The sequence below is a fragment of the Copadichromis virginalis genome, linkage group LG5, assembly GCF_057382275.1.
Source record: "Copadichromis virginalis isolate Kocher_CV1m ecotype Utaka linkage group LG5, C_Virginalis_male_GT1.1, whole genome shotgun sequence".
Classification (NCBI taxonomy): Eukaryota; Metazoa; Chordata; class Actinopteri; order Cichliformes; family Cichlidae; genus Copadichromis; species Copadichromis virginalis.
The window spans coordinates 13,539,470-13,555,461 of record NC_140622.1 but is presented as its reverse complement, the minus strand read 5'-3'; the positions used below and the strand labels follow the sequence as shown (position 1 = coordinate 13,555,461).

Sequence of the window (15,992 nt, the reverse complement as noted above, 5' to 3'; positions counted from 1 at the left end):
TCACTGGACACTTAGTGAGCAGTTGAACAGATGTAACTTATCTGCTCAGCTAATCAAATGGCAGTAGTTTAACACTTTGAGACTTGCAAACATCGTCCAGAAGACCTGGTGGACTCTAAACTGAGCATAAGAATGGGGAAGAAGGGTGGTTTTAATGGCTTAGCGTGTGCAATGGTTGGTGCCAGATAGGCTTGTTTCAGTGTTTCAAACTACTGAAATACTGGGATTTTCCTGCATAACCATCTATAGGGTTTACAGAAAATGGCCTAACAAAGAGAAGGTGTCCACTATTGGACGATGCCTTGATGCCAGAGGTCAGAGGAGAATGCCTAGTGTTCTTTGAGTTGATAGGATTATAAAAAAGTAGCTTAAATGATCAGTTTTTAGACCCAAGGTATGCAGAAGAGCATCTCTGAATTCACAACATGTCAAACCTTGAGGCAGATAGGTTAGAAAAGCAGAAGACCGCTCCTGTCAGCTAAGAACAGGAAGATTATGCTGTGTGCTGTGACATTTGGTAGGGTTAGAGTTTGCTGTCCATGGTCTATGCATGGATCCTTTTTGCCCCATATCAACAGTTCAGGCAGCTGTTTGTAGTGTAATGGTGTCAGGGTTATTTATTTATTTATTTTTGGCACATCCTGAGCCCCTTATTGCAACTGAGCATAATTTAAACACCAACAGCCTCCATGAGTATTATTGGCAACCATATCCATCCCTTTATGGCTATAATGTACCCATCTTCAGATGGCTGCTCCCAGCAGGATAATATGCCACGCCACAAAGTTCAGATCATCTTGAACTGGTTTTTTCTTCACTGTACTCAAATGACCTCCACAGTTAGCAGATCTCAGTTCAGTAAAGCACATTTGAGATCAGAAATATTTCCAGCACTTTGTTGAATCTGTACAATAAAGTTTTAAAGCACTTCTGAAGGCAAGAGTGGGTCCAAACCAGTACTAGAAAGCTATACCTAATAAAGTGTCCAGTCTGTGTGTATTTCACCGGGTAGAAGAGGCGGATCTTGAGTAGTTAGATTATGACCTCAATTTATCAGATCAGATGGGTCAGATTAACTCATTTTGGCTTGGAAAACGCCTGAAAACCATCATTAGGTACATGAAAACATTTTATGTCTGCCAAAGGTAAAGGACACACAGCCGTAACAGCTTTCTTCCTGTTGTAATAGCTTAGTAGTTGTAGAATTTAGTTTTTCCTTCGGCTGTCATACTGAATGCCGCCGCAGACAGCAGTGTGGCTGAAAAACGCAGAGGAGACAAAGCTCATGTCCCATTGATTTATGAATCGGATCACCTCGGGCCCATGTGTGCGACATGTGACCAGCAGTCAAATAAAGCTGTAGGCTGGTGAAACTTTGGTCAGGAACTTCGTAAAGAGAGGCTGCGCAGACGCTCAGTGAACGGTAAGATGCAGTCAGGCTTTCTGCAGTATATCCACACACGCTGGTTAACCGGTTTCTTTGTCCACGTGGTGGTGAGTAGCATTCCTGCCCCACTCTGCGCGGAACGGTTTAACGAGACGGAGTGATCGGAAAAGTTATCTTGGCTTGTAAAAAACTCTAATGTGGAATTGCAGTGTCAGACCTTTGGGTCTTGCTGTATTTTAATACGTCTAGGGAAGAAATCACACATTTCCCATTATGATGACCACCACCAACAGCAGCAGCAGTATATTACACAAGAGCTTGCTTTTTTGCGTAGTTTTGCGGGTTATTTCCCCCGCTTCTGTTTACAAACATGGCCGGTGTGGTCTAGCATGTCGCAGAATCTGAAAACAGCCCAAACTTTAAGTTCGGTGTGAGTCCATGTCTCAACTACCTGTCAGCAAGTTTAGAATGATGTTGAGACTTTTATTTTGAAATCCGACTCCTCGTTTTTAATTAATATGCGCTTGTGTGTTTTACTTAGATTGTACTGCTTTGTTCATGCATGCAGCGACTGTAACACTGTGTCCCCCTATACTGTACACTCTGAACAGGAACATGCCTCCTGCTCCAGCAGATGTTTTGGGCTCCAAGCCCCTGGATGGCGGTTGGGGCTGGATGGTTGTGATTGGGGCCCATATTTCCATTGGGTTTGCCTACTCCACACCCAAAGCCCTTTCCATTTTCTTTAAAGACATTCAAGAAGACTTGCAGGCTGGCTACAGTGAAATAGCATGGATTTCCTCTATTATGCTAGCTGCCATGTATGCAGGAGGTGAGTTGACTCTGTGTGTGCTTTATTGGTTAAACTGTTTCTAAGCTTTCCTATCCACATAGTTAGCATTACTGTATGCTTTATTTTTGTAGGGACTTTACCTTACAATATAGAGCGCCTTAAGGCAACTGTTGTTGTTATTTGGCGCTGTATAAATAAAACTGAATTGAATTTGAATAGTCTTCTGCAGTCTGTTTTTGTCAGCTGTGATGCTACATCAATAAACCACTTGGTTAGCATAAATATGATAATCTCAAACCCAGAGCTGCTTGGAATGCAGTGTAGTGTGGCCTCATACCTTTAGGCCATCACACCTTTTGTAGTCAGCACCTCTAAATCAGTACTCTTATCACTACTAGAGAACACATTTGTATTGGCTGGTAAATAATAGCCTGCAGGTTAACCAGACTGAGTTTTTTTTGGTCTCTTGTTCTTTTGTGTTTTATTTTGTTGTCCTAGGGCTCTGACATACCACGTACACCCCATACTAGCACCGATCGTGGTCTGTTGATCAGACTTTCTCTACACCTTCTGTAAGAAGTTGCATCAAGCATTACTAAAGCACAGCTTCAAACCAGCCGACAGCAGACAGATCAGTATTTTGAGAAGTCTGCTCTGTGCATTTGTACTTGGCGATAAGCATCATAAACACAAAAATCCCAGTTTCATAAAGATCGTTTGTGTGGTGTCTGTGTCCGCTGCAAAGGCACGACTGTTGTGTATGGTTGTAATTTAGATTTAGAGAAATACAGTAACGAGTATAACTGGCTTCACATGAGCGACTGCACCCGCTGCCTAATAAAGTGAACGTTGCTTCCATGTAAGTCACCTGACCTAAATTTAAGTCTCTTCACTGAGGTCCAAAGGGAATTTATGGAAGTAAGCACCACTGCATGTGACATCTATTGTACATTTGGGTTTGTAGAAGTGAAGTCAGATGTCACAAATCAGACCCTACTTAGATATATTATATACTGTCTTCAAAATACTAACGTTGAGAATAAATAAAGGTAACAAAAACTGTATTCTCTACGATTTTGTGAAGACATAAATATTTTATTCACTGCTGAAAGAAAAAAGTAGAATCTTGAGTTTTTATTTAGTGTGATTTTCTTCTTGTCTTCTTTTTTTTTTTTTTCTTTTTTTTTTAACCTGAGTTTGTTAGTATCTGCTTTCAAGGTTGCAGGACAGCACGCTATGTTACTCACCTGCACTCAACTCAGAGCGGCCTAACTAGTGAAATATTCCCCTCCAATGTGGCTCAGGCACAGGACTTTATCATATTGTCCTTGGCAAGGATTCAACAATGTCACCTAGCGGAGGAGAAGGAAAGAGGGGAATATATCAGAGGAAGGTTCAGCACAGTGGGGTCTGACACCAGGCCCCCATGGGAAAGACATGACAGCCTTTTCAGGAAACCTCTGACTCAACGAGTCACAATGATAAACTTATAATGGAAATGGATACGGTGGTAGAACAAGAGATGCCCTATTGTGACACGGCTACAGCGAAAACGATGATCTATCTTTGACCCTGCTCTGAACCTGTGTAACTGTATAAACAGCTGGGTGGATATTTGATTTCCCATACAGTGTTGTGCAGAAGTCTTGAGTCACCCTTCATTCCTTTATATTTTGCTAGAAAAATGGGACACAGGTGCAGCAATTTATTAAAACATGTCAAATCATACATGGAAATAGAGCATATATGGTAAAAAGAATAAATATTGTATCATTCTAACAAGCATGAATGTCAGTATTTGGTATGACCCCCTCTGTTCTTCACACAGCCTGATCTGTCTTAGGCACGCTTTCTTGATTTCTTTAAGTAGTCTTCAGGAATAGTTCTCCAGGCTTCTTGAAGCTGTTGTTTGGATCTTGGCTGCCTTTTGTTGTTTTCTGTCGAGAGTTTGTATTTTTATTTTTTTAAATTCAGGTATGTTTTTACTGCATTGGAGGTGTGTTTTTGGATCATGATCTGAAAAATGAAGTTTTTGCCAATCAGACACTTTCCAGACGGCTTTGTGTGGTGGATCAAAATCTGTTAATGCTTTTCTGCATTTATTATTCCATCAGTTTTGACAAGATGCCCAACACAACTGGCTGATGTACAGCCCCAAACAATAACAGAGCCTCCACTGGTTGTAGACACTCATTGATCTGAACCAAAAGTTTCACATTTGGATGAATCACTCCATAAGACCTGTTGCCACTGATTTTAAGTCCAGTTCTTGTGTAACTGGGAATACCTCAGCCTTTTCTCCCTTCGGCCTCCCTTAAGAATGCTTTTTCCCTATTTCCCAAGGACACAACTTCTACTTGTCCAGTTTTCCTAGATTTCTTTTTGGACAAACTGCACCATGTTGAGATATGCAATGTCTTCAGCTAATGGCTCTTTAAGGATCACATTGCTAGTGCAAAAATGAAAGAAATTGGAACAAAAAGATTTAATCTATCACTGCTACCACCACTGAACTACACAGCTAAAAACAATTAAAGGAACAGCTTTTAATCAGAGTATAGCATCAGTTCAGTTAAACTGCTGGGATATTGATTAGGTAAGTAGCAGAGGGGGCTGTTAATCAGTTTCACCCACTTTGGTGTTAATGAAATTAACAACAGCTGCACTAGAGGGGCAACAATGAGACAGCTGCTAAAACAGGATACTGCTAAAACTCAGTGATGCCCGGGTCCAGATCTGGGAGGAGATTATCCGCTGTCTCATTAGGAGCACACCCCAACGTTGTCACACATGCATACAGGGTAATGTGGGGACATACAACTGAGCATCATTGCTGCATTGTTTTTTTCCACTTTGATTTTTGGGGGGCAGGTTGATCACTTTTATTGCCTTCAAATGATGTGTGAACTTTTCATTCCTAACACTGTCCACATCAGAATACGTATCTTTTTTTCCCCATTGAGATCTGATGCGTTTTCAAACCGTTCCTTTAATTATTTTTTTTTCGAGAAGCCTGTGTAGTTTGCAATAAGAATATAGAGGTTTTCATTATTCTGGAGAATGACTTGTGGTTCAATGTCACTCTTTCAGGCAAGGTTATGAATGAAGGAAAGAGTGACAGCATATAAAAGGCTTTTTAATTGCTGATTGATCACTGGGTGTAGTGTTTTACATTATCAGGGGAATGTTTAATGACTTGCCAGGTTGCTTTGCTGTGGAGGTCTTCTGTCACCCTCTGTGATGTCCTTTTGCCCTTGGTTTAGATCAGGGATGCTCAACAGCTAATGTGCAAATAATAATGCTTTTCAGATAAAATGAACAGACATTAAAAAAAACATGAAACTCATCTTTTAAGTTATTTATTTTGTTTAATGAGCTATTCATTACAAAATTGTGTGGCAGAATTTAGCCCTATGATCACATGATGAATTTCACTGGTTTAGACCCATCAGTTTACCTTGAAGTAGTAGGTACCCGGATTACTAAAACTTTGGCGACATTAAGACGTAACATAATACAAGAATGTACTGCTCGTTCTCAGTGCTCATCTGTTTTTGCAGGACCGGTGAGCAGCATGTTGGTCAATCGTTTTGGGAGCCGACCAGTTGTCATCATGGGTGGACTGATGTGTGGAGTGTCTATGGTAACCGCATCTTTTGGGAGCTCCATCGCTTATCTCTACTTCTGCATTGGCGTCATTGGAGGTACAGTACTTTTATTCCTAAGCAGTATGTGTTACTGCTGCTTGAACAGGTTTTACTTTTTGTGGTCTCACTTTGGGAATTCATAATTGATCACAGACTAAAACCAAGATATCATGCCATACTTGTTTACCATTCAGTTTGCATTCCCATCAATCCTGGTCCCAGTGGGATTGGGATGTTGGCAGTCTGCATCTTTTCACATCCCTTTTAGAATCTCTTGGTTCAGATCTGCTCCCCATAACTAGACTGCCATGCCTTTCCTGAAGGCCCTGGGCATCTGCCCCGGCTCCTAGGGTGCAGTTAGAGCACCGAGGGGACCAGGACCAGGACAGTAATTAAGACAGAACTGTCTCTGATCCCAGAGAGCATGATCTTCCATGGCCCTCTGTACTCTTCCGTAAGCTCCAATCAGGTTCGTCACATGGGGGCTCTCTGCCATCCTAAGAGGCTCATTACCCAGCCAAGGGCCCCTGTGAAGGATTAATAGGCACAGCGAGTGGCTGGGCCATGTGTGGTGCCTGGGGCATGTGTGGGCTCTACACTGTTCCCCTGTGCCTAGTGCACTGACACACAGGCATTAGGCAGTTTTGCCTAGAAGTCATGCAGACATATGCTTACACATACACAAACACCTGCACGTTAATAAAAAAGCACCCCACACACAGCGAAATACATCTCAGAATTATTCCTCCTCGTATACTCCTTCATTCACTCTCTCACTGGTGTTTGTGATGCTGAGAAGCTGGTGAGGTATGCTGTCCTTGTCACTGGAATAATGAATGCTTCTGATTGGTTGGAGCACCTGCCTGGCACCGTTCAAGCACAACACAAGATCACATGAACAGTTTCACGGTTTGTCTCTCTGCACACACCTCAGCTTTAACAATCTGTGTTGCTAAGATTGACTGCATTGGTTATACACACAGTGGACTTTTATTAAATACACCAACTCTTTGAATTTTGGGCTGAAGGAAGAACAACACTCGGTGTATAAATGCTCAATCAACAATCTCTTTAATCAATGCAATTCTCTTTATTCCATACAACACTTTGAGCATTACAAATGTGCGGACGGGAGATGTGCACAGGAGGGTGTCCGGCAAATCTCGACGTGTCTGACCGATTCTCACATTCTCAAAGCTTCGGCCCCCCTCCAAACTAAACATTCAGATTCTTTCTTTTTCTCAGTGAGCGTAAGTTATGACCTTGCCTTCCTGTGCAGTATGTTCTGTTCTTTCTAATCAGAAAAATAAGGCCATGATTCTCTGGAAAGAGTATTTCTTATAAATCAGCAGTATAATGCATCACAAAACAGTTTAATATCCCACACCTGTTTTTCTCAGAATAAACAATCAGTTACAATCAAACAATCAATCTGCTGGTCCCTCTCTAGTCTAAACAACAGTGTTTCAGTAACTTTCTACTAGAAGGTGGTCCCCTGTTATCTACTTTCTCCCAGGCAAGCGTGAGCGAGAGTCTACAGCATTCTATCCCCCAAGGACATGTAATCTAATGCCTTTATTTTCAGGGCCGTGTCCACTTAATACTACACTATATGGTTATATGGCATTTTAGTTAATATAAAGCATAGAAATGAGGCACTTCAAATAATTTAATCTCAACACTTTCTAGGACATTTTGATGGTAGTACATATTTATAATTGAACTAAGAGCGTCATTTAAATAGTTTCTATAGTGCTTTTCACACACAAAATGATGACAAGATATATAGTTTGGATCTTGTCCATTTAGTCCGTATGTAATACAAGAAATTTTAGACAAATTCTAAAGTCAACTGGGAGCCAAATTAAAAATGATAAAGCAGGGTTAATGTGAGCTCATTTACTAGAATGTGTTAGTGTGGTTGCAGCATTTTGCATTGCTTGGAGGCGTTAAAGATGTTTTATCTAAGCCTGTAAATAAGGCAATACAATAATCCAGGTGTGACAGCACAAATGCATGGAAAATTCCTCTGTTACTATTTTTGGTACGTCATGATTTGGGGTTCCGTGATCATTTAAAACACACTGTTATGCATTAAAACGGGTACCAGGAACGTAGAAACTGTTTTGCATGTGGTGGCCACAGACCACAGGTTTGCCATAGCATCTCCAGACTCTTTCAGATCTGTCAGATGAGCTCTCAGCGAACCTGCCAGTTCTGATGTTCTCTGGCGAATGCCATTGGAGCTGCACGGTGCTGGTTATGAACACTTCATGGAATCTGTTTATGACACTTTGGTCAGAAACATGCACATGAGCTGCCAGCTGGAGGTCATTTTGCTGGGTCCTGTTCCTTCCCATACAAAGGAGCCGACACCACTCCTGCTGGGTTGGCACCCCTTTACAGCTCTGTCTCCTTGTGTAATGGCCTCCACACTCTTGAGACTGTGCTGGGAGACACAGCAAACCATTTTGAGAAGGTGATGTGCCATCCTGGAGGAGCTGGATTACAACTAAATGGTGCCATGTGGCTTTTTGGAGGTTGCCTTTCCAATGAAGACAACCTGTTGTCACTTTCACTTGCACCAAAACAAGTCTGGCAACAGCTTTAACATATGTTATTATACTGTGATGATTAAGTGTTCCTCTTAAGTTTTAGGGGACAGTGTCATAATTCGGTGACTTGTAGATGTCACATTTATTGGGATTGCAGTCAGTCTTTTTAATTTAAAGTCAAAATAATGTGAAATTCCTCATTAGAAAAGAAAAAATTGCTAAATTACACTTTTTATGTCCCCCTAAAAGCCTAATATAGTAAATCCCCATTTAAATGCATTAAAAAAACAACCAAACAACAAAAACTTTATGCATCGTAAGAATACCCTGACATTAGAGGGAGAAATTCTAAACACCGTAGCTATCTAACTGTAACTCTTCATCTTCTTCAAAATAAGGTCCAATTAGATTAAAAATTTCTGCATAGAAAGGCAAGTGAGTAAATGTATTACCCAGGCTCTCCAATTTATTTCTACTTGAATGGAGAAATTATTTCTGAAATAATTCCAGAGTCCTGTAATGAGATTTTAGATGGCAAAAGTGAAATGAGATGGAACCTTAATGAGCAGCCGGCAGATTTAATCTTAATTTAATTAAGTACCCTTTGGAGCTCAGGTTCAGTAGGGTTTTTCTTCCTGAGGGTTTTTGGAATGTGACTGAGATGTTTTCAATCTTTCTACATGCAGGTTGTGGACTCGCCTTTAACCTGAATGCATCTCTCACCATCATCAGTAAATATTTTCTGGCCAGGCGTCCTTTAGCCAATGGACTTGCTATGGCTGGCAGTCCAGTGTTCCTTTGTTTCCTGGCTCCTCTTAACCAATATCTACTGGGCACATATGGCTGGAGAGGAAGCCTCCTTATCCTGGGGGGTCTGATGCTCAACTGTTGTGTTGCTGGAGCCCTCATGCGACCTGTTTGTAAGACACTCGCTTGTGCACCGCAGCAAAACGTGGATCGGCCAAATAAGTGCAAGACTAAGATAAAAGGAAGCTGTATGAAGAACACAAAGAAGTTTGTGGATCTGTCCTTTTTCAGGGACAGGGGCTTTGTCATTTACCTAATAGGAAATGTCATGTTCATCTTTGGAGCGTATGCACCCATTGTGTTCCTGTCTACCTATGCTGTTAGCCAAGGTGTTGAGAAGTACTCTGCGGCCTACCTGCTCTCCATTATGGGCTTTGTTGACATGTTTGTTCGACCCGGCACCGGCCTGGTAGCCAACAGCAAGTGGATCAGGCCTAGAATTCAGTACTTCTTCAGCTTTGCCATGGTTTTTAATGGAACGTGCCATTTGCTGTGCCCTCTGATGAGGAGCTATACCCTCCTGGTGGTCTACGCAGTATTTTTTGGTGTGGGGTTTGGGATGGTTTTCGCCCTGATATTTGAATGCCTCATGGATCTGATGGGAAATCAGCGCTTCCCCAGCGCCGTTGGACTTGTCACGATCGTGGAGTGCTTCCCCATGCTGCTGGGACCACCTGCTGCAGGTAACACATCCTTCATTCATACATAATCCTTTTTCTGTCTTTCTCTTACACAAGTACACATGTTTACTCTTAGATCACTTAAGATTGCTTTACGCTGCTTCTTTCTACAACTGAGGCAAAGAGCAAGGTAATATATACTTACAAACATGCAGAAACACTTGGGGAAAAGAGAAATTTCCACCATTACAGAGGAAATAACCGCTTTCAAGCGAGAGCAGCCTTGCAAACAATATTTGTTTGTTTATCTCTTTCATTCACAGGCTGTGCATTATGTTGCAGTAAAGCTTGGTAACAGTATCATTCCTGTAAGACAGAGCCGCATTATCACGGAGTATGGATGTTTTGTATTGTATGAGACGCCCACACAAAGATGCAGTTCGTCATGGTGATTTCCTGCTGGAAAGAAGCCATCTATCCTCATGGGCACAGGCTTTCATGACATAATGGAGCATCTGGGGCAAATCCAGGCTTCATTTAAAGATAAGAAAAAAAAAGCTGCATTTTATTTACAGTCTGACTTTAACCACAGCTGGAAGAACATTTGCAATAGCAACAGGTTGGGTATAAAGAGCGTCTTAGTGAGGCACTCAGAAATACAGATGGGCAGTTTACCAGTAAGAAGCAAACTGTGTCTATATTGTGGAACAATTTCAGATTAATGTTTCTCAACATCAGATTGTGAAGACTTTGAATATCTTATCATTTACAGTACATACTATCATCAACAGATTCAGAGAATCTCTGTGCACATGAGACGAGTGTATGATGCCCATGATGCTCAGGCCGTCAATTAAAAGCGGGCACGATTCTATTGTGACAGCTTTTCACTGCAGTGCCAGAAATATATCTATAAACGCAGCCCACTGTAACATCCACAGATATTTCATTGTTGAGGCTTTACGAGGTAAAGTTAGGGTGGTATTGTTTGTATTGTGGTATTGTTGGTTTTCATTGCAGTTATAAAATCATGTTGCAAAACTGATGGGGAAAAAACAATGCCAAACTTTAAGACTGATTCACTTATGCATGAATCTACATCATAGTGTATAAACGTCACATTAGGAAGCACACAGTAAGGTTGGGCGATTGGACCCACCGCTCTTGTAAAAGCTTTTGATCGTTTTTACAAGAGCAATTTATTTATTTGCCCACAAGTAAGTTTGCTAATAATGTTGGTTGAAGCTAATAAAAGCAGTCAATGGAAAAAATAATAGCGCTGTTTTAGCAGCACCGTATTCCAGCTGCGAACAAACCCCCCCTCCTCAGAGTCACCCAAATGCAGCGATTCATTTACTTAAACTCATAATAGAAAGAAAGAACGGCAGTAGCCTATGTTCAGAAAAAACAAAAACATTTTATTTAAATTAAAAAAAACTAACAAACACAATGGTGGGGAGGGAAACAAAGAGAAACTGGATTCTTTTTTCCACTATAACCGTGTTTACAGGTCGGTCCAGTGTTTGTCTGTCTTACACACTCAACCAAACAACCAATACAAAATTAAACAAAAAGTAAGTTAAAAATCAAAATATCTCTTCAAGCGAACATTAAAAAAAACCCAAACCCTCAGACGTAAAGTCTTTTGTGTGATTCAGTGCATCTCAAATAAATAAATGATTCAATAATCCAAAAAGTAGCTATATTAATACTGAAACAAACAAGAAAAGAAGGTAAAGTATTCCCTCCAAATGAAACTTACAAATAAATTTTAAATGCTTAAATCAGTTGGTGCGTGATTACATTCCCCCGCCCATCAAAAAGTCACCTGCTCGAATATATCGCCCGTCGTCATTTATTGGATTGACGAATGTCGGCTGGAAAATTTTTACATATGCCCCAACCTTAGCACACAGTACTACACTGACCACCTGTTCAGCATTTTGGCTCATTGTCCCTGTAAAACAAAAAGAAAAAAGCTACTAACATTACTATGAGATATAATGTAATAGCCATTTTAGCCTAGAGTTGATTTTGCAATATCAGTCAAAGTATTTCCTCCTTTTGTCAAAAAAAATGATGCTTTTTTTAAATCATTTATTCCACGACTCTTACTGCTTTTCTTAACAAGTCGAGGCAGACCTATTTTGTCCGATAAATTAGTTACCATCTCCTACATATAACTTTTTTCTTAACTTGTGGCCATCTTTCTTCATGCATGTAAGGATAGACTACAATACTTGTGGGTGTACGCTCCCTAGTGTTTTCAGAAATTTGGTTTTGAAAGGTATTTATCATTTTTGGTGATGTCTGTCAATAACACATACTGTATTGCAGTGAGCAAGCCATCCTCTCTGTTGTTGCTCAACTTGTTCACCAGTGTTCATACAGGCCTAATGTCCTACATAAACAAGGTGAGGATGTACAGTAGTTTAGCTGAACATGACTTAATCAGCTGTGAATATCATCCTGCTGACAAACGCGTCCTTTGCCTCCAACCTGACTTTTAATGAGGTGAAAAGTTACAGGCCCCCCAGTTAGTCTAGAGCGACCGTGTTCCGAGGCGCTCATTTAATAGGGTAAATAAGTGCCTCCCTGCACGTCTAACAATCTCCTCCAGAGGGCTCAATCGTTATGTCTCCCCTATTCTGCTTGTTACTGCTCCCCCAAACCTTCGGGTCAATCCAATTAGGAGGAAGTGAGGTAAGCGGGTGTAATTACCCTTTTGCTTTGGGTGTTTAATGACGCTCAGTTCAAACTCTCGTCATTAAAGTCCTGTACCTGGGCCATAATTAAGCTGTGAATACATTAAAAAAGAGGTGACTATGCCAGATGGACTTAATTACTGCTTAGCCAATCAAGGGCTGTCTTAATGAGGGTGATGGTCATTGGAGTACAGGCACCAGATGAGTGCTATCAATCAGATAATACAGCCGGCATTGAGATGGTTGAAATTGATCCAAATGCAAAGTGACCCCCTCCTAGTATAGTACAGTACATTGCATTCAGTCACACAAACATTATTTTAACACAATCTTCCACTGCAAAGATGGCAGGTGGTATAGTTAAGGAGATCTGCTAAGGGAATCAGTTTAATTTCCTTATAGTTTAACATCATCTTTAATTGGTTTCAGAAGGAGACGGTAGCATGTTTGTACTAAATGTGCTTCCTAATATGTTTGACAAACATCAATTTTATAAAACTGGCCTGATGAATAAACACAGTCATCTTTACTAACTAGATGTTTAATAGTGGAAAGAGAAGGGAAGACTCTAGGAGCAAGAGAAAATAAACAGAAACTAATCCTGCTCAAAATACTTCAGCTTCTGAGGCGAGCTGCCAGGATTCCATACGGCTTTAAGGGTAATGCAGTGAGGTGGACAGTCCTAGATGCCGACACTGAGAGAGATAGCGACATTCGCCTATCGATCCGTGTCTGGAGGGGAAAACGGGGGTCGGGGCGACTTGTGGACTTAGGGCTCAGAAAAGCCGCAGGCTGAAATCTGATCTAAACCACATTTGTCACTTTTCTGCAGACTTGAGCTGGATATTTATGGTTCTGAGAATATGCCTCTCTTCTGATTCGTTTTGGTAGCAGCCATCCAAATTGCATTTCCGGCAATTCAGGAGAGCCAAGAAGGGTGTAATGGCCCCGTCATTTCCGAGATGGCTCTTCTCAAATTGGCCTATGCTCACTCTCGCTCTCTTGCACGCACTCATAAGCAATATCTGAGTCTGATCTTCCTCTTCACCTTCAAACTTGCCGTCTAGACGCTATACTCTCACTGTGCTGTGTTTTCTTTGATTAATTTTAAATATTCTTTCTGGCCTCCTCCACACAGGGTTACTGGTAGACATCTTTGGCGACTACAAGTACCTTTTCCTCATGTGTGGCTCAGTCATCACGACTGGCGGGCTTTTTCTCTTCGTCATGAACATCTACAACTACCACATGCTGGAGAAAGAAAAGAGAGCTACAGACCGAGAGCGTAACCAAACTAACATAGAGAACCAGGAGCAGATGAGCATCTCAGCGGCAGAGATGGAGCAGCCTGAAGCTGAGGAGACGGAGATGAGCGCAGCCCAGCAGGACCCAGAGAGCGCCGAAACAAAATGAAATGTGATTGCTTTATTTAGCGTGAATGCAGCGGGGTGATAGTTGTAGCTGTACAGGTTGATCTTAGCACAGATTGCTTTCTGCTTGCTCGCACTCATTTTTAACAGACTGATTTATTCGTTCAGTCAGTCGGCAATTACTTTGACTTTTGATGAACTGTAAAGTCTTTCAACCAGCAGACAACACAGAGACTACAGCCATGCTAACAGGTTGTATAGCAACTTGAGCTAATTGCTAATATCGGCGCGCAAAGCTGCTTAACGTTGTTAAACGTGGAGATTTCTCACTGGTATAGATTTTTGACTATATTCACCATGTTAGCTTAGTGTGTTTCCTTTTTTTTAATTACTTTTGCTAATTAGCACAAGGTAGAGCTAAAGCTGATGGAAGTTTTGCTGTACAAGCCATACATACATACATACATACATACATACATACATACATACATGAACAACTTTGACCTGATTATGGCTCTTGATGAAGAATTGAAGATGGTTAACCAATTTTTTTTTGAAAGTTTAAAAGTTTTTTCCTGTGCATGTGAGTTTGTGCAGCCTGTAAGTAAATATCAGTATTGGGTCAAGTTTTTTTTAAATGAGAAATGCATCTTGTTGGAGTACCTTTTGTGTTACCAAAAACAAAACCCTTTTTGCAATTCATTCTTGATCCTGCCAGTTATTTTGTTCTGAAGGCACAACTCTTATTATACATTAACCTTTTGATTTGTATTGATCTACCTCATTGCAAACCGATATGAGTGCCTTTTACTCTGTAAACAACAAAAAGCTGTTTGTTTTTCCACAGAGTAGGATGGGGAACTAAAACTAGAAGTTATTATTTCTGAGTTGACTCACTGGCACCTCTTTATCAGTGGACCTCGCCAGCAGCTGTGTTGTGAAGCTGTTGTGCTTTTTCACATTTCAAGCAGCGCTGTTTGTAGCTGAGAGACATTGTTTTCTCAGACACAGTCTGTGATTTCTTGTATTGTTGTTCTTTTTTCTGCACAATTGAAAAGTGATGCGAATATTTACTGTAAAAAATGTAAATTCTGGAATTTACAGTTTGTTGATCAGGTCTTGTTGTCAAAATGATATGATGCTACCCTGTGCATCAAGTTTGGTTGAACTCTTGATGGTTCAGGAGGGGTTTGTGGACAGACAGAGATTTCTGTTTTTATTACTTTCCTCAGTATGCTTCAAGGTTACATGACACTTTCTAGAAAATGAGTAAATTATCCCACAGCACTAAGGCCACACAGAGGAAGAAAAACTGTGACAGTGATTCTTAAAATGAAATGAAATTGTATTTTCTGTCTTTTTATATAATGCGCTAGTAATGCAGATGTGTCTGGGATTTTCTTTTTTGTTTACTGGGTTAAAAAAAAAGTTACATTTGAGTAGTAATGGATGGAAAAGATGCCATGAATTGCAAATGTGGTATGTTACCCGTGACAACAAAGAAATAAAAGAGTACTGTGACAAAGTACAAAGCTAAGACCTTTAGCTATATGTCAAACTTTAGCTGCTCTAAACAGCTAAATATCAGTCATCTCTTTAACATTCATGGGGAAATTATGACCAGCATGTTTTACTAATTTACAGTCATCTGTCCACTCTGTCAGCTCTCTAGAGGTATGACATTTGTACAACTGCACCTGCCTGGACTCTGGAGCAATGTTGAATTGTGTACTTTCCTTTAAACATGTGATGTTTTTCCATCGTTGTTTTCACCGTACTGAAAACACTGATATTTTGTTGTAGTATTGCACATGCAGTGATTACATTTTATAACTTCTACTTTCTGTATGTGAAATACCCTGTCTGCTGGTCCATATATTTCCATTTTTTTTTGGTTGGTCTTTGTAAAGTCTGTAAAGTTTAAACATACACTAACAAAGCCTGTTGTTGGAGTCTTAAACTGACTTTAATTCTGTAATCAACAGCACATGATGACACCTTTTTAACCGTTTGTCAGTATTTATTAATTTCAAGCTGAAACACAAACTAACGAGTGCCCCAAAATGATGCCATAATTTTGTGTTGACATTTAACAGTCACATTTATTT

The 15,992-nt window shown here is 40.6% G+C and overlaps 1 protein-coding gene across 2 annotated transcripts; it reads left to right on the top strand.

Annotated features, from left to right (window-relative positions):
- Positions 1–1,076: 1,076 nt before the first annotated feature.
- Positions 1,077–15,098, top strand: LOC146709094 (monocarboxylate transporter 2-like). 2 transcript variants are annotated; one of them, XM_085456040.1, is made up of 5 exons: positions 1,077–1,423; positions 1,999–2,219; positions 5,741–5,884; positions 9,069–9,872; positions 13,653–15,098. In XM_085456040.1, the coding sequence occupies exons 2-5, from the start codon at positions 2,003–2,005 to the stop codon at positions 13,925–13,927; spliced, it is 1,440 nt and encodes a 479-aa protein (XP_085312166.1). In that variant the 5' UTR covers positions 1,077–1,423; positions 1,999–2,002; the 3' UTR covers positions 13,928–15,098. The 2 variants fall into 2 exon arrangements, with proteins under 2 accessions (XP_085312166.1, XP_085312164.1); XM_085456038.1 differs by lacking the exon at positions 1,077–1,423 and having other exon boundaries at positions 1,526–2,219.
- Positions 15,099–15,992: the final 894 nt, after the last annotated feature.